Source organism: Equus quagga, chromosome 2 (assembly GCF_021613505.1).
Source record: "Equus quagga isolate Etosha38 chromosome 2, UCLA_HA_Equagga_1.0, whole genome shotgun sequence".
NCBI lineage: Eukaryota > Metazoa > Chordata > Mammalia > Perissodactyla > Equidae > Equus > Equus quagga.
This window is the reverse complement of record NC_060268.1, coordinates 129,373,751-129,401,541: the sequence shown is the minus strand read 5'-3', so window position 1 is coordinate 129,401,541 and position 27,791 is coordinate 129,373,751. Positions and strand designations below refer to the sequence as shown.

At 35.9% G+C, this 27,791-nt stretch overlaps 1 protein-coding gene across 3 annotated transcripts in view; it reads right to left on the bottom strand.

Annotated features, from left to right (window-relative positions):
• Positions 1-27,791, bottom strand: part of CTNNA3 (catenin alpha 3) — a 1,485,947-nt gene that overhangs the window by 1,077,268 nt on the left and 380,888 nt on the right. For all 3 annotated transcript variants that reach the window (XM_046655293.1, XM_046655294.1, XM_046655295.1), the window contains one exon: positions 24,799-25,002. In XM_046655293.1, the coding sequence (XP_046511249.1) occupies positions 24,799-25,002 (204 nt within the window). The remainder of the gene's footprint in view (positions 1-24,798; positions 25,003-27,791) is intronic.

Genomic DNA, 27,791 nt, shown 5'->3' with positions numbered 1-27,791 from the left:
GCTTGAAAATAGAACTCTTCTTACTCAACCATGAGTGACATAACAATTTGAGCAGAAAGTCAAAAGACAGTTGGTAATATGAAACTTCTAAATTAAGGACTGATCTCCTGTTGAAAGACAACCGATGAGCACGTGAAAGATGGTAAGTAGCTTGCCTAACATCACACAGCAAATGCTGGAGTCTGAGATTTTCTGTGCAAACTAAATAAATGAAAGTATGTAAAATGCCCAGGACAGTGCCTGGTCCATAGTTAATGTTGAGAGAATGTCAGTCCTGCCCCTGACCAAATTCCCTAACTCGTTTTGTTTTTGGTGAGGAAGATTGGCCCTGGCCTAACATCTGTGCCAATCTTCCTCTATTTTGTATGTGGGATGCTGCCACAGCATGCTTTCATGAGCAGTGTGTAGGTCTGCACCTGGGATTCGAACCTGCGAACCCAGGGGCTGCCGAAGCAGAGCATGTGAACTTAACCACCAAGCCACCAGGCCAGCCCCCCTAACTCCTTTTTTGATGTAATATGCTATCAACATACTCTGGCATTTTGATAACATTTTTTTCTGAGTTTGAGAATTAGGAAACCACAAATAATGAAGCTTTTTTACTTAGAATTTTAATAAATCATTGGCATTATTCACAAATTGTATATAAACTGTATACAGAAGATTTCATAGCACATTTATTCAGAATGGCTTCACTGATTTAGTTATCTTGATTTGAGTTATCAAAAGATCTTATCAAAAAACATTGAGCATAGAAACATTATAAAAGATCAACTTAAGATCATTTATGCATTTGAATAATGTATTGCCAGTGTTTAATATTACTTAATCTCAGGACAAAAATTTTTTAATAATTAAATTGTGAATAGTGAGCAATCACTTTTTTTAATAGCTAATGTTATGAATGTTTAAAAAGTGTATTTGGTCGGGGCCGGCCCAGTGACGCAGCGGTTAAGTGCGCATATTCCGCTTCGGCAGCCCGGGGTTCGCTGGTTTGGATCCTGGGTGCAGACATGGCACTGGTTGGCAAGCCGTGCTGTGGTAGGCATCCCACATATAAAATAAAGGAAGATGGGCACGGATGTTAGCTTAGGGACAGTCTTTCTCACAAAAAGAGGAGGCTTGGCCACAGATGTTGGCTCAGTGCTAATCTTCCTCAAAAAAAAAAAAAAAAGATGATAAAAAGTGTATTTGAAAGTTTTGTGGAATTTTTATTTGCAAATTTTCAATATAAGGTTCTTAAATATCTACATTTAATTTGTCTGAAACAAATTAACATTAATATACTCAAGAGGTTAACCGTATTTAGAAAATGAATAAATATAAATGAATCAGCAAATACAACAATGCTAATTTTAATCATATATAACTTTATTTGGGGCATTTGCTTAAATATGCACTAAGTAACTTGTTTATTTGTGGAACAAAATTTCCATCTCCACTGTAATGCAACTGCCCCTCATCCTGCGAAGATCATATTAGTAACCATCTTAAAGGAGAATGAAGTCACTTATTAAACCGTTCCAAACTTGAGATTTTTTTTTTTGACATTTTCGTTAAATTTTTATTATGTAATATTAGTTACAAAGAGGATATATGGAATATATACGTAAGATTTGATGCATAATCAAAGAATGAACACTCTTGAGCCCACCACTAAATTTAAGAAATAGAATATTACCAATGCTATCGAAACTATCTGGGTTCCTTTAGGACTCTTCCTTTGTTATTCTGGGCCTCTCCTTTGCTATCCCAACCAGATAAACTCCACCCTGAAGTTTATGTTTATTCTTCCTTTGCTTGTGTTTGAGTAGCAATAAATTCCATATACGTATATATTCTTAGACAAGATATTGTTCAGTTTTGCTTGGTTATCAGCTTTATAAAATATGCTCAATGGTAGCCTTCTGTGGCCTTTTTCCCATTCAAGGTTATGTTTTTAATGTTTTATTCCTATTGTTGCACATAGCTTTAGCTCATTCAATTTTACTGCTGTGTAATAATCCAATGTGTCAACATATTATAACTTATCCAGTCTTCTGTCATTGGACATTTTGGTTACATCCATTGTTTTCCCTATTAGAGGCAATACTTCTATGAATATTCTTTAGTATTTTTCCTGGTTCCTCTAAGATGTGTACCTAGTAGTTAAATTGCCGAGTTGTAGGTATGTGCATGTTCAAATTTACAAGATAATGCCAAATTCTTTTCTAAAGTAATTGTATAAAATTGTAATCCCACTAGCAGCATTTTGCCAATACTTATTGTTATATTTCCTAATTTCTACTGACTTCGTTGGTATATCATGAGCTTCCTTGTGGTCTTAGTTTACGTTTCTCTGTTATTAATGGAGTTGAGGGCATTTTCATGTTTACTGGACTATTAACTTTCCTTTTCAAGTGCAATGATTGTCTTTTGGACGTTTTTCTACTGAGTTACTTAACTTTTTCTTATTGATTTAGAGAACTTCTTGATGTGTTCTGGAAACCAATCATTTGTCAGTCATTTGTGTTGTAATTAGCCTAAATATTCTGTGGTTTGTCTTTTCACTTTCTTTATCGTGGTTTTGGATTAAAAAAAGTTCTTCATCTTATCATAGTAGAATTTGTATGTCTTTTCCTTAATAGTTTGTATCTCATTTAAGAAATCCTTTGTTATCCCAAGGTCGTAAAATAGTCTCCTATATTTTATTCTGAAAGTTTTAAAGTTTTATCATCACCTGGATGTTTTTAATCCATTAGAATTTAATTTTTATATAAAGCATAAGGTTGGGATTAAGTTTTACTTTTACTTTTTCCTTATGGACAACCAGTTGTCCCAGCATCATTTTTTTTTTTTTATTAACGTTATGATAGATTACAACCTTGTGAGATTTCAGTTGTACATTATTGTTAGTCATGTTGTGGGTACACCACTTCCCCTTTTGTGCCCCCTTTGTGTCCCCCTTTTAAACTAGAAAATGGAGTCAAGAAGATTCAGAACAATATCAGCTGAGATCATTAGATGTCCTAAGAACTATAAGAAGATTCTCTTTTACATGATGCTGCCTAACGCAAACTTGTGAGAGTTTACTAGCTCCAAGCCAGTGATAAATAGGGCAATAAGACCACGGACAGATTCCATTATCTGCATGCACTGCATTATCAGGAGATGTAAAAAGGCCAACAACACATCATGTATAGCAGATTTATCAACTTTATTTTGAGATTTGGTATGAAGAGAAGAATAAAAAAAAGGTTTACTTGAAATTCATTTTCAATCTACATGGCTAGACTTTTTTCCCTCTACTTCGTAAATGGATAGCAATGGGTCTCTCCCTGCCCCAAGTTCCAGCTCTACGTACATCTTCAAAAATTTTTCTTCAATATCTAATGAAATATTTTTTCTATGATGCACAGATGGCTAACTCCCCTGTTTGTCTTCAAAATGCAAACACTTTTCCTCCAGTTCCTCCTAAAAATCAAGATGACATTTTTCTATCTTTTCAAGACCATGTTGCTGGTAGGGCTTGCTTTTCTAATATTTCTACTGTCTAGACAAATCAAGCAGAAAGGGCCTCCTTTGAATATCTTCCTGAAAATAAGTCAACCAGAGATACAGAACAGTAGAGAGAATCCTCAAATGTCACTTTGCCTTTTTTTTTTTTTTAATTTCATCTGTGAGTATGGAGAATCATAAGAGAATTATATGATCAAATTTTCCATCAGAGTGTGACCTTTTGGTGAATCAAAGATAAATGAGGTAGTATATTTTATTCCTTTATTATTTCAGAAAGCAAATGAAAGAATTATTAAGAAAAACACAACATCAAACACCATACGGAAAAGTTTAAAGGGAACAGTCCACTTTAAATAGATTTATAAACAAAAAAAGATACTTTCAGTATTCAGATGATCAATAATAAAACAAGCTTCATCTTCCTCATATGTCCTTTAACTCATCAAATAGAGCTGTCCTTCCTTTTTCAGTCTAGATAATAAGTGGTTCAAACTCCCCTTTTGTGACTCCTATAAAGCCTGATGCTCTTCCCAAGGTATCTGCAAATCCCTAGCACCTTCTATGCCCAGGCACATACTTTAGTTTCCGCCTCTGTCAAAGCAGTTCAGCTTATGGATTATCACAACATTCTGCAGAGCAGGACCTATATGTAGAAATCAGCCTTTCTCCATCATTCACACAAAATAAAACTTGGTGTTTAATAAACTTCACGGAAGGTTTGAGGAAAACAATTTCCATCATAGAGTGCAAACAAGATTATTCATTAAAAATTCTTGTTCTTATAAGTCTCATGAGCCATTCCACCACGTCACCATGCCATCCCCTTTCTGTCCCTCTTTTTTCCTCCCAAATCCTTTCCCCCTTCTCTACTCTCCCTCAAGATGCAGAGCAATTTAGCTTTCTCTTTCATGCTTTATCTCCTGCTCACTCATACTCTCCAACTGCATTCAGCCACCCAAGTCATTTATGAAGATACTTTCTTAAGAAAGACAATTTCTTCTCCAAGACAAGGTCTGAAGCCACTAGTTAACACATTTTTTCCTTTCTCACTGTGATGCACTCTTCAGCTTACTTCCATATTGTATGAGTTTATAGTCTGAATCAATGTTTGTCAAACTTTCTTCTCAGCAGAGGAATCTTTTTTCAAATGAAACTTAACATATGACACGTAACATGGAACACATTACACAGAACCCTAACCTGACTAAAAGCAGAGCTGCTGTTGGAAGTGGAGGCAGGGAGTGGACCTGGGGACTCTCCTTTGGCCTCATCTTCCACCTCCCTGGTCTGATGGCGCCCAGACACACCTCACTGGAAGCTAAGGTCTCCATATATAGTTGTTTGAAAATATACTGAATTACATCTGGAACAAAAAGAAACTTCAGAATTTGGTAATTGATTGTATTTAAAAAATATGAGAAAAATGAGTCAAAGTCGACCTGAGGATTATGAGCCTGTTACATTCAAAGAAGGATAACACCACTGCTAGAAATAAATAAATTGTGGAAAGTATATATTACTTTTAGTGTCATAATTTGTGAGCAATATGTGGATTCTTTTCATAATGCAATTTGATGAAATGGGCATAAAAATAGTGACTTAAGAAATGACAAGGAATTCTAAATGCATTTATCATAAAACTTAAGCATTGTCACACGAATAATTAATGTCCATATTCATCTATGTTTCCCACTATTATAATTACACATTTTTAATTAAATCTCTGTTGATATATAATATGGTAAACTAAATTAAATTTCAACATTTAAATCTAAAGAGAAGGGGCTACTTAAAATTCTCTATAAAATAGCTTCCAGTTATTATACTTTGCCAAAAGAAATTATTATATCTTTTCTGATCTTTCAGTAAACCTTATATATAGCTTATGGCTTATCTTTCCAGAAGGGTTAAGTTTTATATAAACTGTAGGCAACTAGCTTGTAAGAGGAAGAGAATGGAACTAACATTTATAAATGCCTACCATAAGCAGGGTGCTGTTCTCGTGCGTTTACATCAGCAGTTTGCATTCTGGCTACACCATAAAATCTCCCAGGGGTCTTTTTGCAAACATCCCGATGCATGAGTGCTGCCCCAGAGATTCTGATTTGCTGGTCAGAGGTGGCATCTTGGCTTGAGAATTGTTGAAGGCTCTCTGGGTGATCATAATATACAGCTAGGGTTGAAAACAAGGTTTACCTACTTTATCTCATGCCATCGTCAAAACAACCTTACCAGATAATTTTATTATCTCTTTATTTAAGACTAGAAAATTGAATTTCAGAAAGGTTGAGAAATTTGCCTCAGGACATAAAGAAAGTAAATATTAGAGTTGGAATTTAAACCCAAGTTTCTCTGACTACAATGATCTTTCTAACCCCTACTTTGTCAAATTCAAAACACCAGAACTATTAATACAGATTAATAATGGATATCTATATTTTATTTTACTCCTAGCTTTAAGGAGGTGAAATAAAGTATCTTTTGTCTTTCATTTGCTAGCAAGATACCATTTTCTTTATTGAACTAATTAAATTGCCACAAAATAAGAAGTTGCCTTGGGCCAGCCCTGTGGCCTAGTGCTTAAAGTTCCGCATGCTCTACTTAGGCGGCCCAAGTTTGCAGGCTTGGATCCTGGGTGGGGACCTGCTCCACTCACCAGCCATGCTGTGGAGGTGTCCCACATACAAAAAAGTGGAGGAACATTGGCACAGATGTTCACTCAGGGCTGAGCTTCCTCAAGCTAAAAAAGTGGAGGATTGGCAAGGGATATTAGCTCAGGGCGATCTTCCTCAGCAAAAGACTGATGAAGTTGCTTCGTGTTTTATGCCACTAAGGCATGGCATATTTTCTGACTTAAAAAATGTTTCTAGTTTTTTTTTTCATAGATAAACTATGTTTAATGGGTTTTAGAGTTGCCTATCAGAGATGAGAAGGAAAACGCCATATAAAAGTATTTGAGGACCATACAAAACAGATTATATTTGTCAACTATTTGATTTTGTCTACCATCTTTCAAGGAGAAAGGTGATATTTGTTATAAAATATTATGATTTGTTAAATGGCAGCCAAACTTGAAAAAAATTCTTAAAAAAATTTTTGTTTTTCAAATGTTGAATGTAAAGGCATGTAAAAATATAAATCATATCAATATTTTGTTTAAACTTTAAACACGCCTGTACAATTTGTAAGCTAATTTATGAACGTTTGATAACTTTTGTGATAAGAGTAAAAGGTTAGCATGTGATTTCAACTAGCTAGCTGAAAATAAATATATAAATAACATGCGTTCCACTCCTCTCCATCTTAAAATATATTAGCAATGGGCTTAAAAAAAGCCGTATCAAAAGTGATATTACTAACTCCCCAAAGGCAATGAATTCCACTAAACTAGAATTCATATTTCAGAGAGGAGATGGATAACAGCTCACAATTCAGCCTCAGCAGGAGTCATTAAGTCAGGCACGGATGTGAGGGCTGTATTTCTCATTGGATTACAAATCCAATAAGAGTTTTGCCTTTGAGTTACTAGCACTACAAAGATTAAATCAACGTATTGTGAGAAAAGGAAAAGCCTCAGATGCTTGGAGATTTCTAGAACAAAACACTTATGAATTTTTTAGCTCAAATGGACAAGAATGGAAGTCATTTAGTCCTGCGTTTTCATTATACAAACCACCTACAAGGCTTTTGCAGTAGTCCACACTTCATTCCTGACCCCCTCCAATCCTGTACCCACTGCATTTAGCTTAATACGCCAAATTGTTGGTATGGGCTGCAAGGCCCAGCGTAATCCCTGCCCTGCCTCATCCCACACCAAATTTTCCTTCAATCTCAGGTCCAAATTCACGCTGGCCTTCTTTCAGGTGTAAATAGGCACTAGGGTCTTTCCCACTGCAGGACATCTGCATAAACAATTATGTTTTTCTGAAATGTGCTTTCTCATCTTCACCTCACCCTTCATTTGGTTAAAATTTACTGATTGCTTAGGCCTCTATCATAGAGGTACATTTCTTTCATTTCTATCCCATTTTGTAATTATGTATTAATTTAGGAGGGTATTTTATGTCTGTGTCATTGCTAGGCTATTGGCTTCTCAAGAGCATGGAACATGCCTTGCTAGTTTATCCTTACATCCTCATTTTTTGCAATGCCAGGTGCATAACAGATGCTCAATAAATATTTATTGAATGAATGAACTAACTGTATACTAAAAGAGAGTGCTTAAGAGCAGAGGCTCTGCGGTAGGTTGTCTCAGTTCCATAATTGGTTCAACTACACAGTGGTTGTCAGTTCTTTCATCCCTGAAACAAGAATTATAATGGTAGTTACTTAAAGGGTTGTTGTAATGATTACATGATAGTAAGTAAATTATCTAGCATAGGACATCAAATAAATGTTAGTTATAGTTAATAATTATTATCAAGACACAGGAAATATTCCATTCATGCCTTATGGTATATATGTATATTCATGTATGATGTATGTAGTCATATCCATTTATTGTTTTTCTTTTAGTAACCAAATAATCCCATCACATGGATTAGGATATATTGCTTTATCTATGATTGGCTTCTATTTCCCTCATCAATAATGTTTTTTCTAAATTTTCCTATTAAAAGTAGACTTGCAAACTTTGGCATCCCTAAGTTATTTATTGTTACCATATCATCAGCATAAACAGCACACCATGTCATTATTAATCTTCTTGACTCAACTCAGTTTTTCATTATCACTAGGATTGTTACTGAGATAGTAGAAAATTACATTTTCACTAACATATTCCAGAATTCCTATTAGAGTACAAGCTATGTTTGGAAAAATACTAAAACCTGTTAGGGTAAAAGAAAGAAAAACAACATCAGATAAAGTAGATGCAACAAAAAAAAAGAATGATTATGTCACTCTGCATTAAAAAAAATGCAAAGAAATTAACATCATATTTAATGGTGAAAGACTAAATGCTTTCCTCCTAAGATCAGCAAGAAGCCAAAGATATCAGCTCTCACCACACTTATTCAACATGGTGCTAGAAGTTCTAACCAGTAAAATAAAGCAGGAAAAGGAAATAAAAGGCATACAGCTATGAAAAGGAAGAAATAAAACTGTATCAATTTGTACACGACATGAATGTCTACGTAGAAAACCCCACGGAATCTACCAAAAAGAAAAAAGCTGAACTAATAAGTGAGTTCTGCAAGGCTATAGAATACAAGACTAAACACATAAAAATCTACATACTGGTAATGAACATGTGGAATTTGAAATTTAAAATACACACTATTTATAATACCTGAAAAAAGTGAAACAGGTACAAATATTACAAAACATGGATAGGTTCTGTATGCTGAAAATTACCAATTCTGATGAAAGAAATCAAAGATCTAAATAAACATGGAGATATACCATGCTCATGGATTGGAAGACTCAATACAGTAAAATGTCAATTCTCCCAAATTGATATACAGGTTTAACATAATTCTTATCAAAATTTCAGTAGGATTTTTCATAGATATAGATAAAATTACTCTAAAATTTACATGAAAAGGCAAAAGAGCTAGAAAACCTAAAACAACTTTGAAACAGGAGAATAAAGTAGGAGGAATAACTATAAGCAATTTCAAGACAATATAAAGTTACGGTAATCAATTCTATGTGGTATTGATCAAGGGAAAGACAAATAGTTCAATGGCATAGAGTCAAGTACCCAGAAATAGCCCCACACAAGTAGGGCAAACTGATTTTTGATAAAGATGCAAAAAGTACTACAATGGACAAGATATCTATTTCAACAAAGAATGCTAGAATAATTGGATATCAAAAGGCAAAAAATGAACCTTGAGAAAAATCTCAAATCTCATAAAAAATTAACTCAAAATGGATTATAAATGCAAAATGTAAATTTAAAATGTAAAACTATACAACTTTTAAAGAAAATCTTTGGGGCCTAGAACTTGGTGAACATTCTTAGACACAAAAACTATAATACATTTAAAAAAATTGATAAAACTGACTTCATCAGCTATAGATTATAAGATAATATTTGCAAACCTCATATCTGAAAAAGGTCTCACATCTAGAATATATAAAGAACTCTCAATAATTAATAGTAAAATAAAATACAAACAATCCAATTACAAAACTGGCAAAAAAAAAAAAAAGGATGAGCCATTTCACTCAAGAGTATATACAAGTGGCAAACACATAAAAAGATGTTTAACATCAACAGTCATTAGGGAAATGCAAATTAAGATCACGATGAGCAATGACTACACACCCATTAGAATAGTGAAAATAAAAAAGAGGAAAACTACCAAATGCTGGTCACAATGTGGAGTAAATATATCCTTTGCTGGTGGAAATGTAAAATAGCACAGCAACTCTGGAAAATAATTTGGCGATTTCTTTAAAAAGAAACATACATTTACTATATGACTCAGCGACTGTACTTCTGGGCATTTATCTCAGAGAAATAAAAACTTATGTCTATACAAAATCCTGTGCACAACTGTTCATAGAAGCTTTATTTGTAATAGCCCCAAACTGGAAACAACAAAAATATCCTAAAGTAGGTGAATGGTTAAATGAACTATGGTACGTCTTGTATCATGGGATACTACTCAGCATTAAAAAAGAATAAACTATCAATGCATATAACTTGGATGGATTTCTAGGGGATCACGCTGAGTGAAAAAAGCCGGCCTCAAAAGATCACATACTATATGATTCCATTTATAAAACATTTTAGAAAAGACAAAATTATAGAAATGAAGGACAGATTAGTATTTGCCAGGGGTTGGAGGGGAGGGCAGGAAGGAGAGCTTGGGAGGGGTAAATGTGACGATAAAGTGGTAGCAAGAGGAAGATATCTGCAGCAATGGACTATTTCTGTATGTTTATGGTGGTGGTGGTTACATTAGTCTATACACATGACAGAACTATACACATAATTTATATCAACAGGTCAACATCCTGGTGTTGATATCATACTATACCCACATAAGATGCAACCAATGAGGGAAAGTAGGCAAAAGGTACAAAGAACCTCTCTGTACTATCTTTGCAACTTCCTTTGAATCTATAATTATTACCAAATGAAAGAGTTTTTTAATCTTAGTTTCTAGTCTTTGAGAGGCACTCCTGGAACACTATAATAACCCCAAAGTGAGAGAAGATGGGGGGTTTCCCTATATAGGATAAACAGCTGAGTATAAAATAAAAGTAATCATCAAGTAAATTCAGTTAGTTCTGCTTTACAAACTTCTCTGTTTTAAAGAAAGCTCAGAAACTAGATAAAATGAGCAGTCAATACTTCTAAAGGAGTTGTAAAATTAGGAGAAGCTTCTGTGTTTATAAAAGACAACATGATTATCATAAATATTAATTATTATATCTCTGCTATACAACAAACAAAAGAATTATTTTTCTTTCCCCAGTTGTAAGCCAACTGCTATTCTTACAGTACTGCCAACTTTGTGGGGGTTTGCATATTTCTTTTCCCGAGCCACTGGTACTGCACTTCAATCGGCCGTGGAGGAAGGGAGACTTGCTAACTGCTGTTCTGCAGCACACATTAGATACTCATTCAGCATTCAGTGATTCTGAATCAAGACCACTGAAGACAGCAGGCGATCATCATGCACATTTTGGGCATATCAATTGTGGATCACCTGGAAAAGTTTCAAAGTCACTTCTTAAATGCAACTGTAGACATCATTATAGCATAAATGCACCCAGACACAATAAGCCTTGTTAAAATGAAAGAGGGCCACTTACCTAGATTTTTTTGTTATGTTTTCACTTTGGGCACCAGAATCTTGATGCTTACAATTAGGTAAGGTTTATCCACCTCAGATCTGTATTATCAGGATAACTATAGTGGTTTTATCTTTAACCCAGGACTTAAAGAGTGTGAAAGATCTGTGGAGATTAAATCTATACTGTGTAATAGGATCCATTGACAGATTTCTCTACATACATCTACTTACTAATATGTTTTGTCTTCTCTTTTACAAAGCTGTTGTTAATAACCCTTGACCACTATGGCTAAGAGGACACTCTAACTCGTTCTCTGGAGCTTCTAGGCAGTTCTCTAAATTTGGTGTTAGAGTAGTTCCGATTCTTTATGCTCTTCTCAAAGTCAGGCCTTTGCCTATCAAATTCTGTAGGGTTCTGACTATCTATTGCTATGTAGGAAGCCATCTTCAAACCTAGCAGCTAAAAGCAACAACTTTATATTCTCCCACATGGTTCTGAAGTTTGACTGGACTCAGCCAGGATTTCACACACGAGGTCTCTATGAAGCTTCAGTTAAGGGTCAGCTGTAGCTGCAGCCACATGAAGTCCTGAACAGGCTGGGCATCCACGACAGCACACTCACAGGGCTGGCCGTTGATGCTGACTTTCGGCTGGGAACTCAGCTGAGGCTGCCAACCAGATCGTCGACTTGACTGTGACCTCTCTGTGTGGCTTGGACTTTCTACAGCATAGCAGCTGTGTTCTGAGAGGGAGTGGCCCAAGATCAAGATCGAGCACTGCAAGAGACTTAGGTGGAATATGAAAGGTTTTTAATGGCATAGCCTCAGAAGTTCCAGGACATTACTTCTGCCATATTTAATTGGTCAACCAAGTCATTAAGGGAAGCCGAGGTTCAAGAAGAAGGGTATTAAACTTCACCTAATGATGGAGGAAAGGCAAAGTCATAGCAGAGAAGAATATGCAAAATGGGAGATATTTTTGTGGTCATTTTGGGAAAATATAATCTACAGGCAGAAACTTTTGTTTTTCTCCAATATGCTAGTATAAAATGCCAGTTGCCTATTTTACTGCTTAACACCAGAAATGATAGCACGATGCTGTAGCTCTTGGTCTCCCTGGCCTAAGTATTCTGTGTCTTTTTCTTTTGTTACCTTTTCTAACAGTAGCATTAATAAACTTGTAGAACATGGAGGTGGCCAGGCATCAAAAACCCTGTGGTGAAGAAGGAATCTGTGCACAGAGCTGTGCTGTCCAGTGTGGCGGCCACTAACCATACGTGGCTATTGAACACCTGAAACGTGGCTAGTCCAGATGTACTGTAAGCGTAAAACGCACACTGGATTTCAAGGACTTAGTACTAAAATGGAATGTAAACTATCTCATTGATAATGTTTATATTGATTACCCCTTGAAATGATATTTTGTGTATATTGAATAATTAAATAGATGAATAATTAAATAAAATATATTATTCACATTAATTTCACATGTTCTTTTTAGTATATGTGGCTACTAGAAAATTTTAAATTATATATATGGTTCTCGAATTATTCCAGTTTGCATAATATTTCCATTGGAAAGGGCTGGTTCAGAAAACAAACTAAATCATATTTTCCTTGTGTAGCACCATGACAGTTATGGTGTTTACACCAATAAATGGTTTCCAGGCATTTTAGCCACTTCATGCTAAATCTTATGTGAGATACATAAGCATGTTCAAAATCAATATTTTGGTATTTTCATGAAACCCTGATTGCCTTTCCTGAGAATTAAATATACATTTCACATTTAATATATCTATATATTTAGTACATAATTGCAGCAATTCATTTCACATAAGATTTCAAAGTTGCCCCACCTTTTCTCTACAAAACTAGACTACTTAACCCTTGATTAAGATGGTGTTTTAACATTCTATTGCTGCTGTAATAAAGTACCACGAACTTAGTGGCCTAAACAATAATAATTTATTACCTTATAGTTCTATAGGTCAGAAGTACACACTGGGCTAAAAGCAAGGTGTCAGCAGGGCCGTGTTCCTTGCAGGAGGCTCTAGGGGACAATCTGTTTACTTGGCTATTTATGTTCTTGGAAGATTCGGTTTCTTGTAGTTGTAGGACTGAGATCCCTATTTTCTTGTTAGATGTCAGCTGAGGGCCACTCCCAGCTTTAGAGGCCAGCCACATTCCTTGGCTCATGCACTCTTCCTCTATCTTTAAAGCCTGTTGACTTTCTCTTATGTCTGAATCTCTCCTCCTTCTTCCATCCCATCTCTCTCTAATGCAGCCTTTTAAGGACTCATTTGATTAAATTGGACCTACCCATTTAATCCAGGCAAATCTCTCCATCTCCAGGTCCCTGTCCTTAATCACATCTGCAAAGTCCCTTGAACAATGAAAGGTAACTATTCGTAAGTCCCAGGGATTAGAGCATGGAAATTTATGGGGGGGACATTATTCTGCCTACCACAGATAGGAATCAACTTTTTACTGGGAGATAAAGCTCCTTATAGATAAATCCTTGCCATATGTAAATAAAAGAAAAGTATTTTTCACATGAGCTGCAGTGCCCTCAAACTGAATCACACTCATAATCCAAATCCACTCGGGTACCAGAAATTTACTTAAGTTCATATGAATGTCAAACTAAAACAGTTAAAAGCTGCTCTGGGACATTAAAGCCAACGACTATTGTAGCAATAAAGTTTTGTCAATCAACCACCCTGGTTGAGTTTCTCAAATACAAAATGTGATAGTTATCTCTAAGGAAAACACTAAGTCATATCTAGTTTCAATTTTTCTTCCAGAAGAAAATAAGTAAATGAATTCATGTCAAGAATTCAATAAGCTCTTTTGTTGTGGCTACAAGACTTAAAAATATAAATTAAAAAGGCTAGCCCAATGGTGCAATGGTTAAGTTCACATGCTCCACTTCAGCAGCCCAGAGTTCTCAAGCTTCAATCCCAGGCGCAGACCTACACACTGTTCATCAAGCCATGCTGTAGCGGCATCCCACATACAAACTAGAGTAAGACTGGCACAGATGTTAGCTCAGCAACAATCTTCCTCAAGCAAAAAGAGGATGATTGGCAATGGATGTTAGCTCAGGGCCAATCTTCTTCACCAAAATAAATAAATAAATAAAAATATATATTAAAATTTCAGATTTAAAAAAGGATCAAAATGTGATGGGGCAATTAGCAATTTGCAGATCACTAACAGTCTTCTCCAGTTGATTGCTAAGTGTAGCCAATAGCCAAGCAAATCCACTACACAAGATGCTTCTCCATCTCTGACCCTGCTAAACCCACTGTAGCACAGAAATAAAGTTACAAGTTGGTCTTTGATCCTAAACTTATATCACAATAGTAACATAACTTTTTTATTCAGGGTCTAACTACAAATTAATTTAAAAATATTGAATATGTATTAATGGTAAAAGTTCTAGTACCAATTCCAATGTGGGGGGGAAGGTGTTCCCCACACCAACAAGCAATTCTCAGGACACTGGCTGGGTATCCTACAATTCGACTCAATTCTGACACTATCTACCCAGAAATAGTATCAGATTCCTATAGGTTAAGGGTTCAGTCCTACAAGACTGCTGCCCCTGACCCCTCACTTCAGATGCCAATCTCAAGTCTAGGTTGTTACCTGTACTTCTGACCAACTGACAGTAAATCAGAGGTTGCCAGGACCCCCTCTTTGGGTTTGATTAATTTGCTAGAGCGTCTCACAGAACTCAGAGAAACATTTTACTTACTAGATTAGTGGTTTATTATAAAAAGCTCAGGAAGAGCCAGATGGAAAGATGCCTAGGGCAAGCTATGTGGGAAGAGGCAAAGAGCTTTCATGCCCCCTTCGGGTGTGCCACTATTCCTGAATCTCCACATGTTCACCAACCTGGAAGCTCTCCAAACCCTGTTCTTTTGGGTTTTTATGGAAGCCACCTTATATATTCATGATTGATTTATTCATTGACCATTGGTGATTGATTCAACCTCCAGTCCCTCTCCCATCCTCAGGAGGTCAGGGGGGTGGAACTGAAAGTTCTAACCTTCTAATTACATGGTTGGTTCTCCTGGCAACTGGCCCCCATCCTTAGGGCCAAAGTTCACCTCATTAACATAACAAAAGACAACTTTATCACTCTCTTCACTTATGAAATTCCAAAGGTTTTAGAAGCTCTGTGTCATAAACAAACAGGGATGAAGACCAAATATATATTTCTTATTATAAATCGCAATATCACAAATGGAAATTGATCTATAAAGATAAACCAGCTAAGGTAATATTATGAGTGACTTATAATGATGAGCGTTAAAGACAGATAGACTTAAATTGAAATTTGGCTTGAATTTTGAAAGCAGAGAAAGTATAAGTTTAACAAATATTTGAAAGAACCCTGTTTGTAAATTAATAGTCAGTACTTAGTCTCGTATCCCACCTTTCTTTCTTTCTCCTGCATTTCATCCAAACTAAACTGTTTATATTCCCCACAGCAAATGTACTCTCCTGATCTCTGCTTCTGTGCCTTTGCATAAGCTGTTAACCTTTCTGGAATTCCCACCTCTTCATGCTTCAAAAGCCAGCTTAAGAGCTTTCTCCTCTGTGACGCCTTCCCTGATGGACCTCAGGGGACCGTGACTGTATTTACTGCTGACCACTATCACAGCTCTTATGGTGCTCTATTCCACTTACTTGTTTGTCTTATTCCACCTGACGACTAAAACTACAATTGTTCAGACTGAAATTACCAGTTCTTAGCACAGTGTCTCTAGAAGAATTATGTGACTAGAAATTGCAACAACACTAATAGAATTTTAGCTCAAACTTTATATTTTAGCTATCTTTATGGCCAATACAGAATCTGTCAATGAAATATGTTAAATTCCTCTTAACATCCTTCGTATGCATTATCCTTCCTATAATAACATGCAGTCACATAATTTCTAAGTGACCATACATCTTGGTGTGCTTGGAAAAGTCCTGATTTATGCCTTTTGTAGATAAAGTAAGGTCTGTTAATTATTTTAGAGAATCTCTATCTCTCAAAAGTATCCTGGTTTGGATGACAAATTACATGGTTACCCTAATAATTCCCTGAACATTACCAACAGCAAATTAAAAACTATGGAAGGCCAAATATACTGACCACAGTTGCTAACACAGGATAATATCCCATTGTTCAAGGCCTGCTAAAATAAACCTTTTTATTTTTGCAATTAACTGTTATAGTGGATTCTGTGGTGCTTCGCTCAGATTCCCTTTTCAGCTGGAAATTCCAACTCCTAATGGCTCACAGCTCTGTCTCTCTCCAGGAGTTGCCTTCTGGAGCTGCCTCCTCCAATGTTGCACTCCTCCTAGGGGTGACCTGCAGGTAGCGAATGACAGTTGTAGGGATACAAAGACACTCCCCTGTCTCAGTTTGGGACAACTCTGAAGGGCCATCTCAGTTCCCGGGCTCCCCACAGGATGGCTGAGACTTCTACTGCAAGCACCTCCTCCCTCTTCACTTCCTTACATGTCTATGGCCCAAGAGAACACTCCAATAAACCTTTTTCATGCTACCCTTTATCTCAGAGTCAGCTTCCAGGGACCTGATCTAAGACAACAATCTTTTCCCTCATTCTAATATCAGCTCCTAGCTAGGAACGATGCGAGGTTCAGGATCCTGACTTTTGGTTCAAGTTTGAACTAACACTCAATGCCAAGACTCTTGCTTCCTACTTTGTTCCTGTCATTTCTATCATTTAAGTTGCTTCTCTCTTGATGTAACAGAGAACTTTGAGTAAAGGCCAATGTTAAAAAAAAAAAAAACAAACATAGCAGCAACTTCCAAGAACTATATGAGAATCGCCTGAACACTGAAAGGAACCCATTTCTTGAGAAAGGATCACTTGAAACAAATCACAGAGTGAATGACTGACCTGCCCCACAAATATAAGAAATTTTGGCTGTCTCTGCTGGAATGCCAGAAATGAACACAAAAGACTCTCAGCCTTTAGGCTTTCTGGCCCAGGATGCAATCTTCAGGGACTTTCCCCTGTGTTCTGCTCTTTGCATGGAATCTGTCTTGCCACTTTAGGACATCCTCCATTATTGTTTAGTTATTTTTACTTTATACACTTTACCTTATTTTCCTCTCTTTGGCTCTGTCTGGTTAGTTTCCTTTTTTTTTTTTTTTTAATAATAATGGCTGCCTACTTCTGTTATTTTAGCTTTTCTTATTAATTCAGTAATCATATAGTTTGCATTTCTGTGGGGTTCTCTCTATTAACTTTTACTTTTAAGAACGTTAGAACACAAAGAAGCGCTCTATGAATGAGAAGAGTCCCTTCACTCAACAGAGGAATCTAGATGCCCCCTTTTCCCCAGTGAGCACTGCACAAGCCCCATTTCAATCCCAAAGTGGACATTCTATGCCAGAGTTAGATAACTCCAAGCTTTGGTTGTCAAGAGACTCAGAGTCATTATTTAACTATCATTCATCCAAGTAACTCAGGAACCTTTAGGAGAGGAATAAGACTAGACCCTAAAACAGCTCAGAATAATAATAGCTGAAACGATGATGCTATCTTACTACCAAAACAATTGATATACTTAAAAACCTGCCCACATCTAGTCCTTAAATTAGGCACCGAAAAGAAAGCAAGGGAGACAAAACCCATTTTTGCCCATTTAACCAGAATCCCACCATTTATTATTTCTCTCAACTCCCTGATTGTTGAATTCTGGGTCCTATTTACCAGCATCAATATCTGTTCCCTGTCTTCTTGATTTTGACAATTCCTTTATATCTTCTTGCATTTTGATCTCATGTTCTAGTTTGAGTTTGGTTCATCTCTCTGATTTTGGCATATCTACTATTGTACAAACCTACGTAGGATACTATTTACTTTTCCTCAGTTAGCTGAGCTTGTAAAATCCAGGTATCTATCAACTAAAAAACATGGTCTCCAACATAATCAACCACTCAGAAACCAGCCACCATTGTGGTGTAATGATCAAATTTAAGAATATAAAAATGTAAAGCATCTAATACAGTGTACCCAATCCAATAATGGCCCAATTCTAACATGTAGTCATTGCAAAAAGAAAAAAAAGATTTGGAAGCTGGCCTTACATGTTTAAAATTTTAATTCTAACCTGTCTTTAGTATTCAAAGAGTCATTGTATATGGATTGTCATATGCTTTACCGTATCATCACGAGAAATAAGGAGAAATTAACTAAAACTGAAATCATTTCCAAAACGGATTTTCAGGAGAGAGGTGGAGGCCTTATATGTAAGAAAAATCCCGTAACATCTCTTTATCAGTTTCACTGAATCTTTATAATTCCCCAAGACAGAGAATGCATTAAACTCAAACATACAAATGAAATAGATCTCTGAATGACAAAAGCCAGTCCGTTTGAACACTTACTTACTCAACAAATATATAATGTGAATCAACAATGCACTTTCACATAAGACACCAAGAGAAGAAAATGTTGGGCAAGTGAGAGGTCTAGAAATACAAATTGGTCCTCGCATGTGGCCCAGGCCTGACTCGTTTATTCCAGCAGCGCCATCTCTCCTACAACTCTCTAATATCCTCCCATAGTAAAGTACCAATCTGAGTGTTATTTTCACCAACAATTCTACATGACCTAGAGATCCTGCCCAGCAACATATCCAAACTTAACATCAATCTGATTTCAACCCACCCCCAGAAAAAGACCCCTGTCCATTGATTCTTAGAACTAAGGCATGATGACTACCTGCCTTCAACTCTATTTGCACCAAGTACAGAAAGACCACCATTTAAAAATAACTAATTTCCCTCTAAGACACTTCCTTCTTCAGTGGGCATCCTTGTTCTGCCCCATTCATATGAAGAATTCCTTAATTATATTGTACATCAGAGAATACGGACTAGACCTAACAATCCTGGAAGTGTAATAAAATCAGAAGAAATATCTTAGGAAAATATACTCCTAGGTTTAAAAAGTTAAACTTTCTCTGATTCTGAATGTTCCCTGGAGTATATTTTTTAATGAGTAAAAATCCTGTTTTGGAATATGGCTGGGTGTGGATCCAAATGCAGAGACTGTGATGAGAAAATTTTGTTTCTGAATATTTACATTGATTTTTAGAAAAGACCTATTTTTTTCAAAATAAGACCTTTTATAATAGGCAGACCATCATATAAATTTAGTAGATGCTTGAAACTCATTTCATTTAATGTCAGAGAAGATATTTCTCCATTACATGGCATATACAATATGTAATAATTTCATTCATTCTTTCATTCAAACATACAATTCAGCTTTTTCTAAATGCCAGGCATTGTGCCTGGGGCTTGGGATAAAACAGTAAATAAAAGAGACATGTCATCTGCCTGCATAGAGCTTAAAGTGTTAAGTGATACTAACTATGATAGATTCAAAATGTAGGGATTGATGAAGATTCCACAGAAGAGACTAGGGAAGACTGGTATTAGTGTATGTTGTGGGCCTCCCAGGGATGTGCATATCCGAATTCCCAGAACCTCTGAGTGTGGTACCTCACATGGTAAAAGGAACTTTGCAGATGTAATCAAGGTTAAGGGCCTTACATGGGATGATTATCCTGGATAATCTGGATGGGCCCTGTCTAATGACATGAGTCCTAAAAAGTGGAGAATCTTTCCTGGCTGTGATCAGAGAAAGAGGTGTGAGGAGCGAAGCAGGGTCAGAGAAATGTGACCTTACCAGCTTTGAAGATGAAGGAAGAGGGCACGAGTCAAGGAATGCGGGTGGCGTCTAGAAGCTGGAAAAGGAAAGAAATGGATTCTCCCCTACAGATTCTAGAAAAGAATGTAGCCCTGCTGATACTTTCATTTTAAATCCGGCGAGATTGTATCAGACTTTTGACCCACAGAGCTGTAAAATAATTGGGTTAAGCCACTAAATTTGTGGTAATTTGTTACAGTAGCAATAGAAAACTAAGCTAAAATATATAAATATAAAAATTTTAAAGGAAAATATTCAGGCATACAGATATAATCATTAACAGTGTTAAGTGGTTGGCTGTTTTATCTGTTATGGACGCTGCTGGTCTCATTTTCTACTAATTTCTTACTAATGTGACAAGACATCGAACTTTCTGCAGATAGAGCTTCAGTGAAAACATGATGGAGATTTGCTGATCTGTTTAAGGAAGCAAAGTTATTTAGACTCAAACTAGTCATATGGGCTGAGCCTGAGAAAAACAGAAACTTTATTCATTTCCCGCTGCTGAACTGCCGTGGGATCAAGAGACTTGCAAAATTTGAAGTCTTGAAGTCACATGCACATAAGAGATCCACAGATTTTGATGAGTATTAACCATGCTTTAAGTTTTCATGGTTATCTTTATTATGTCTGAATTATCATCAAGCATTCACTCTATCAACAAAGTTCAATTACAAAAGCTCCTAACTAGTCTGAACAGAAAACCAGGCCCACCAAAGGAAACACAACATTCCTTTAACTAGGAAGTTGAGGATTTAAGTATGAAAACTATCTGAAAATCTTTCAGCAAACTCAGAAAGGTTTGTGTTCAGCTAGTTCAAGGAAAGTACATTCCCTTTCATAAAAGCTGATGAAAGAGCTATAGAGAAGCATCATTTGTGGTATAAACCTAGAGTAAAAATAAACCTGGAAATACGTTCTTGATAATACACTCCACAGTTTTCCAGATTGGTTCCTGCTGTTTAATTCCAGTATTCATTGGCTTGGTCAGATACTAGTAGTAGGCCTAAAATTCTGCACTTTTTTATGTAAAGGAACCAATAGACTATTTTGGAGTGCTTTTTCATAATGCTGTAAGTTCATATTTTTGATTATTAATAGGTTGTACTTATCAACAAAATGTTAATATAGTGTGCCCACAAATGGGTTTCTGATCATTGGGACCACCACCGTGTAAATTTAGCTCCTCCTTCTTCGAACTCTATCCCAACACCCGGGCAGATCACCAGACGTTACCCACATTCACAACAAGTCTTTCATTCCCAGAAAAAAAAATGTCTTCTCAACAAGCATTTAACATTATGCCCCAGGAGAAAGGATTACATAAATATAGTCAGATCACCCAAAGAACAAGTTTCCTCACCTTTGTGCTCTTCCTTTCCTGTGTTTCTGATCTTACCATTAACCCTCCCCATCTTTTCTCCACAGTTATCATATAAATAACATCATCAAGTACAAATTAATTGTCTCAGGCACATTGTCATTTTAATTAAAAAACTGAGAAGAAACAAGCACTAAATTCAATTTGCCTGTGTCCAAATAATGATTACTGAGCACCTGCTGCCTGGAAGACTCTGTGCTAAGGACCAGGGACAGTCCCCACTCTCCTAGAGCCCTTGTGTAGTGGAGATGGCAGACGAGTAAACACAGGCCTTCCACCAGGGCTGAGAGCTCTGAAGGCGGAAGCGACACGAGGGAGAGGGGCTTTGGGGAGCATTTACACTGCTTTGCTGGAAGAGGAGAAGAGAAAACATGGAGGAAGGAGGAAGGAAAAAGAAAACAGCCTCCAGCAAGCATGGAGGAGGGCGATCTAATCAAGGAAATAACTGAGAAGTATTTGAATTTCCTACGATTAAGTCTACCATCAAAAAAATAAAAATTAAGATAATTATCTGGACAAGCTAAAAAAAGCTACTTACCTTTGATCTCAATTATTTGGATATTATAAATGGAAAAGTTTCTTTCCATTCACTCTTCTAATACAGAACTTACCTTGTTTTAAAACAAAAATATCTCACAGAAGGATATTAACAACATAAATAAGTTTTGTGTCCTTGACAAATGAGCCTTGAAACTGAACATCAGATTAAATCCTCATTAAGAAAAAGTGCAGTAAGACATAGAAAAATATATACCTATTTTCATTCCCTTACTTAATATATTTGATACCTGGAATAGATACTTTTAAAAACCTCCCTTCTTTTGTGACAAAATTACTTTTTGTTAATAATCAGTAATAATCATTATTTTCCTGATTTGGTCCCTAACTTTAAAGCAATTGGCAATTTTCATAAGGAGAACAAATTTCAAAGTTATTATTCAAATTCAATGAAATATTTCAAGCATGAACTTTGCATGTATGAAATTTGCATTTACCTAACAAAAATATCACCCCTTGTGATTCAGTTTCATTGCTATAACTTTTAGATTCAAATAAAAATTCCAAGTGATCATAAAAAATAGCAGAATTGAAGCAACTCTATTTCTAAATTTTGTCATTGCAATCACTGTGTCATCATTGTTTATTTTAAATCTGCTGTTTAAATGCATGAAGAATATAATGTTTATTAAAGGGTAATCACAAAAATATGCTAATTTTAATCATACATACATATTATTAAAACTCAACAATAACTGCAGCAATTGTTTAGAAGTTAAAGAAACAAAAGAAGTTTGTGAAAAACGTTTTATCATTGATGCTTAGAATTGCTGGTGCATGGTGATAGTAAAAAGCAGACCAACTTTTAATTCCACCCAGGGCAGAATGCTCCCATCAATTCATCCCTGGTATGAACGTTATTTAATCGAAATAGTTTTTAACCCAAAGTTGAAGAAAATCATAAAATCACCACTATTTTTATGTGATATACATGTACCACGTACAGGACCAGCCTCAGGGGCCTGAGACTGCACACAGGGCCCCAAGCTCGGAAAGGAGCTCCATGGTTGGCTTTTCATGCTCTACTAGCACAGTCTTGAAATTCTTAACAATTTTATCTTTAATTTGTGTATATAAGTGAAGTCTGATGGGGCAATGAGGCATATTCCCTTGATTCACATGCAGTCCTGCCTCCCAGTGCCTTCTGGGGTCAGGTCCTCAGCCACCTGCTCCCCTGCTCAGTGATGGCTGCCACCCTCCACTCCTGGTGGGAGCCTTGGCGCAAGGCAGGGTGGGTCAGGGTCCTAGGGCAGGGCCATGGACACCTGTGAGGGTCTGCATGCTCCACAATACACCTATGCACTAGAGAACCTAACGTTAAATAGCAAATAAAAATAATCTTTCTTGGGTCAATCGAGACGGGATTGGAAAAACCTTCTTTTGTTTCCTGCATTTGAACAAGAAGTCTTGGATTTTCATTTTGCACTGGGTTCCACAATTACGTAGCCATCCCTGACTATGCATGTGGGTGAGTGTGTGCATGTGCATCTGTTTGTGTTTGTATCCAAAAGAATAAAACAACTTTATAGATACAGTGAATTTACCTAAAATTTTATAATTTATAGATAAACTTGTATGTACCTTTACTATATTTTTATCTATAAAAATGAGGATAATAATTTTAATAGTTCACAGATCAGGGGAGGTGAAATTCCAATACATCATCTTCTGAGTTTCCTGTAACTCATCAACTCCTTTAAAAAATTTTTAAGAATATATTGTAAGCTAAAAATAGAGCTATTCTAGCTTCAGAAGGAGGACATGACATTACAAATATGTCCTTCTTATTAACAAAATCTGCCTTACAACTTTGATTTCTTGGCAAGCAAGAGATTTTTGGTCAGGAGCCAAAGTCACCAAATATTAAGAGTATGGAGATACATCAAATGTGTTGAAGGGTCCTTAAAACTCACTAATTTTAGCACATTTCAATTATTTACATAAATTACTTATACTGAACAATCCTAAATCTTCAATTTCACATTCAAAAAGTCATGAGCTTTGTAACTAATAATTTCCAAAACATACCTTCATAACTCTTGAATTATTCCACTTATAATAAGGCAGATAAACAAAACACTCCTATTATAAATCTTTCATTTTGTTTAGCTCTATTATTTAAGGAAGCCTCATGATCAGTATATAGCTGACAATGTCTTCAAGACTTTCTTCCTCATCTTTAAAATGGCACTAAGGTTTGAATGTAAGAATAGTCAAGGATATTCCACAGATAGATGTAGATATATATGAAATGAATATATCATATATAAATACATAAAAAATGAAATAAAAAAAACTTTGAAATAGTTTCACACTTGTCTAAATTTAGACAGCATTTCTAATATTTCTGAGAGATAGCTAAAACTGCTAAACATCTATGACATTAGGTTATGTTTGAAAAACTTTAAGAACTATCCAAACTACATGAGCTCTTTACACTTTCAAAAACAGCCCTTGATCACTGCAGCATTGAACTTATCTAAAACTATCTAAATTCTAACTCTGTTATTCACCGACTTAATCTTGAACAACTAGCCCTTTTCTTAATCTTCTTTTTATCCTTTAAATGGATGTGCAACTCCAGTTTCCTTTCTCCAGTCATGACTAACTTCTTCAACTAATATTTAGATACTGCCTCAAACAAAACAATCGAACGTAAATAACCCTCTAATTGGACTCCATCTCCAGAGCTCCTGTGTCAATCAGTACCCTGCGAGTAACCCAAGCAGAACCTACTCAGAAAGCCAATCCACGTAAAATCACGTCCTTATTTGTAAGTCATCACATTTGTACATGGAAAGAACATCAGTGCACAACCAGTGTACGGGGTGGGGAGAAACCAGTCACCTACATTTTTCATGTATTCTGAAAGCAGGTCCTGGAGAGCCTGGCGAATGGCATTGCATTCTGCGATAATGCGCTCCCGATGAAAATCCCTGGTGCATGAAGAGTCGGCCAGTAGAGCGGCCCCACTAATAATGGCCTCAAGACGTTTCTCTAGTGATGGTCTTATTTCCTCCTCAGTCACTGTGAGTGGATCCAAGACAATTAAATTCTAAAGGAAGAACACATTTGGATAGTTAGAACTCCATGGCATTCTGTTTTTAAGAAAAATAAATAATATTTTGTTTTCACATTTAGAATTCAGATGTGATAATAAAGAGAATTCATTTTTCCTGCCTTATCCACTTCCCACATAATTCTATATAGCAATTATTATTCAGATGAGTGACAAAAATTATGTAATTATGAGCATCAGTTCTAGTGTCAGACAGACCTGTATTCAAATCTTGCCTTTCTCACTCACCGATGGCATGAGCTCACTAAGGTGTCTTATACACTCTGAGCTTCACTTTCCTGATCTGTAAAATTGAAATAGCAATGTTGCTTGTCTCATACAACTGTTCTAAGAATGATATGAATGCTTAGTGTAGTGCCTGGCCCATATTAACTGTTATTTACAACAGTCACTTTTATACATAATTTCACTGTTTATGTAATATTTTCACATGGACCATCTCATCCTGACAACACTATGAAGAGTTGGGCAGTAAAGATATTGTTAACTACACATTTCAACTGGTGATGAGTGAGGCTGAGACTGTCTTGCCCAAGGTCATTGAGCAAATAAATGGTGAAGTTCAGACAAGTGTCCAGGTCTTATAATACCTAATTCAAGATTATTTTCATTATGCCTCACTGTAAATCATACACTGTAATTAACCTTTACACTAATACATCAAAGAGAACTCTTAATTTTAGTTATTCTTTTAAAAAGTAAAACTCCATCTTCCAGTTGATTTATTATAACTTGCAGTTATTTCCCACTATTGGAACCTGAGATGGTATTTTTACGATTTCCATTAGGTATAAGTCTTCATGCAACAGAAATCAAGATAACTACAGCCTCTGAAGAAAAGATGGAGAGTACGTGGCTCTAAGAGTATTTTATTAAAATACATCAGGAGAGGAAGTCCTTTCCAAGGTTTAGGCATAATGTGATAACTGGAGAAAGAGTTAGTATCAAATAAAAGCTCTCTGAAGAACCCCTAACATAAAATGAAATCATATAGTGATCTTCAAAATGTGTGTGTTTGTGTGAGTCTACACACACACAAACACAGACAATGAAGATCACTGATGTTCGAGTATGTAATCTTATGTACAAGATTATATATACATACACACACACATATATACAGAGATAGAGAGGTCATGTGCTGCATAACAGTGTTTTGATCAATGACAGACAGAATATGCAACAGCGGTCCCATAACATTAGTACCATATAGCCTAGGTGTGTAGTAGGCTATATCATCTGGGTTTGTGTAAGTACATTCTATGATGTTTGCACAATGACAAAATCGCCTAATGACACATTTCTCAGAACTTATACCTGTGGTTAAGAGACATATGACTGTGTATATATACATGTATATATATATATAATATGTGTGTGTATATATATGCGTGTGTGTGTATATACATATATAATCTTACATTATCATTGCACTACATTAAATAAATAAATATTTTGGGGTCAAAAGTAGCCAGGATAAAATTTTAAAAGCTACAATTCTAGGGCTAAGCTAGGAAGAGAAAATCATTACAGAAAGAGAAATAATTTTTAAACAATTAGAAAAAAAATTGTACTATGTAATGTTCACATATTATATAATGCAATGTAAAATATAAACTAGAAATATGTCCTATGTAAAATTGGCTAAATGTCTTAAAATTAGTCACAATATTTTTTCCTTTCATGACACTATCTCCTTCCTATTTTTCCACTGCTCTAGTTGGAGTCTTTCCATTTTTCTCTTTTAGGTGGACAAAAAATTTTGAAAAAAGAAATTAATTTTACAAATGCCAAATTTAACATTTTCTTTATCTAATGCATAATCTTTTTTGTGAGACAATAATCCCAACCACGGGCTTGGCCATCAGTCAAGAATTCATTTACATCTAAATCTACCTCCCTATTTCATTTGCCATTTCTACCACGTTTTCCTTTGGCTCACTAATTTAGTACAAACATTCCACTCCAATGTTTCATAACAATAATTAAACCAATTAAAACCTTTCAGAAAATGTCCCTCCAATGTGATATCATCATTAAGAAGAGACACTGAGGGCAACAGAATTACTCTTTGATTGCTCAAATGCAATTAAAAGATGTGATAGGAGCAGTTAACATGCCTCCAGCATTGTGATGATAGGAAAAGTTGATTAAATTTCAAATCTCTTCACCTATAAGTATTGCAAGAAGAAACTAGTAATTTTAGGCATTCTGGCTGTAGTATCATGTCAGAAAGCAGTCTCCATTGTAGAATTAAGATCACTCTAACTCCTGCTCTACAGAGCCATTCTTCAAAGTACCCTAGACTTTGGATTTTCACCTCCTTGACCATTAAAACTTCAGATTCTTCAAGTTCATCTGAACTCAAACCATTGTTTGCTCTGATAACTGATACACACATGCCGGCCTCTTGCTTCTGCCTAAAACTACTTTCCTCTTGTTCACACCCTGTAAGAGTTTTCTCTAACCTTGTCATCAAATCAATAAAAAAGTGAGGTTGTTTTTTTTAATAGCTTGAATGTTTTATGAAATACCACTGGATATTTGAAACCTACTGAAATAAAGAATTCTCTCTTCTGGACATCAATAAGATGATGAAATAGGAGGTCCCATACCTCATACCCTCAGAGAAACACTGATTTTAACAATGACCAATGGAGGAAAATACCTTTATGGGAAGCCTGGGAGCACAGCTGAGAGGTTCCAACACCCCCAGTGGAGCATTGCAAGGATAAGAACAGTTTCACTTTACTCATGACACTCCT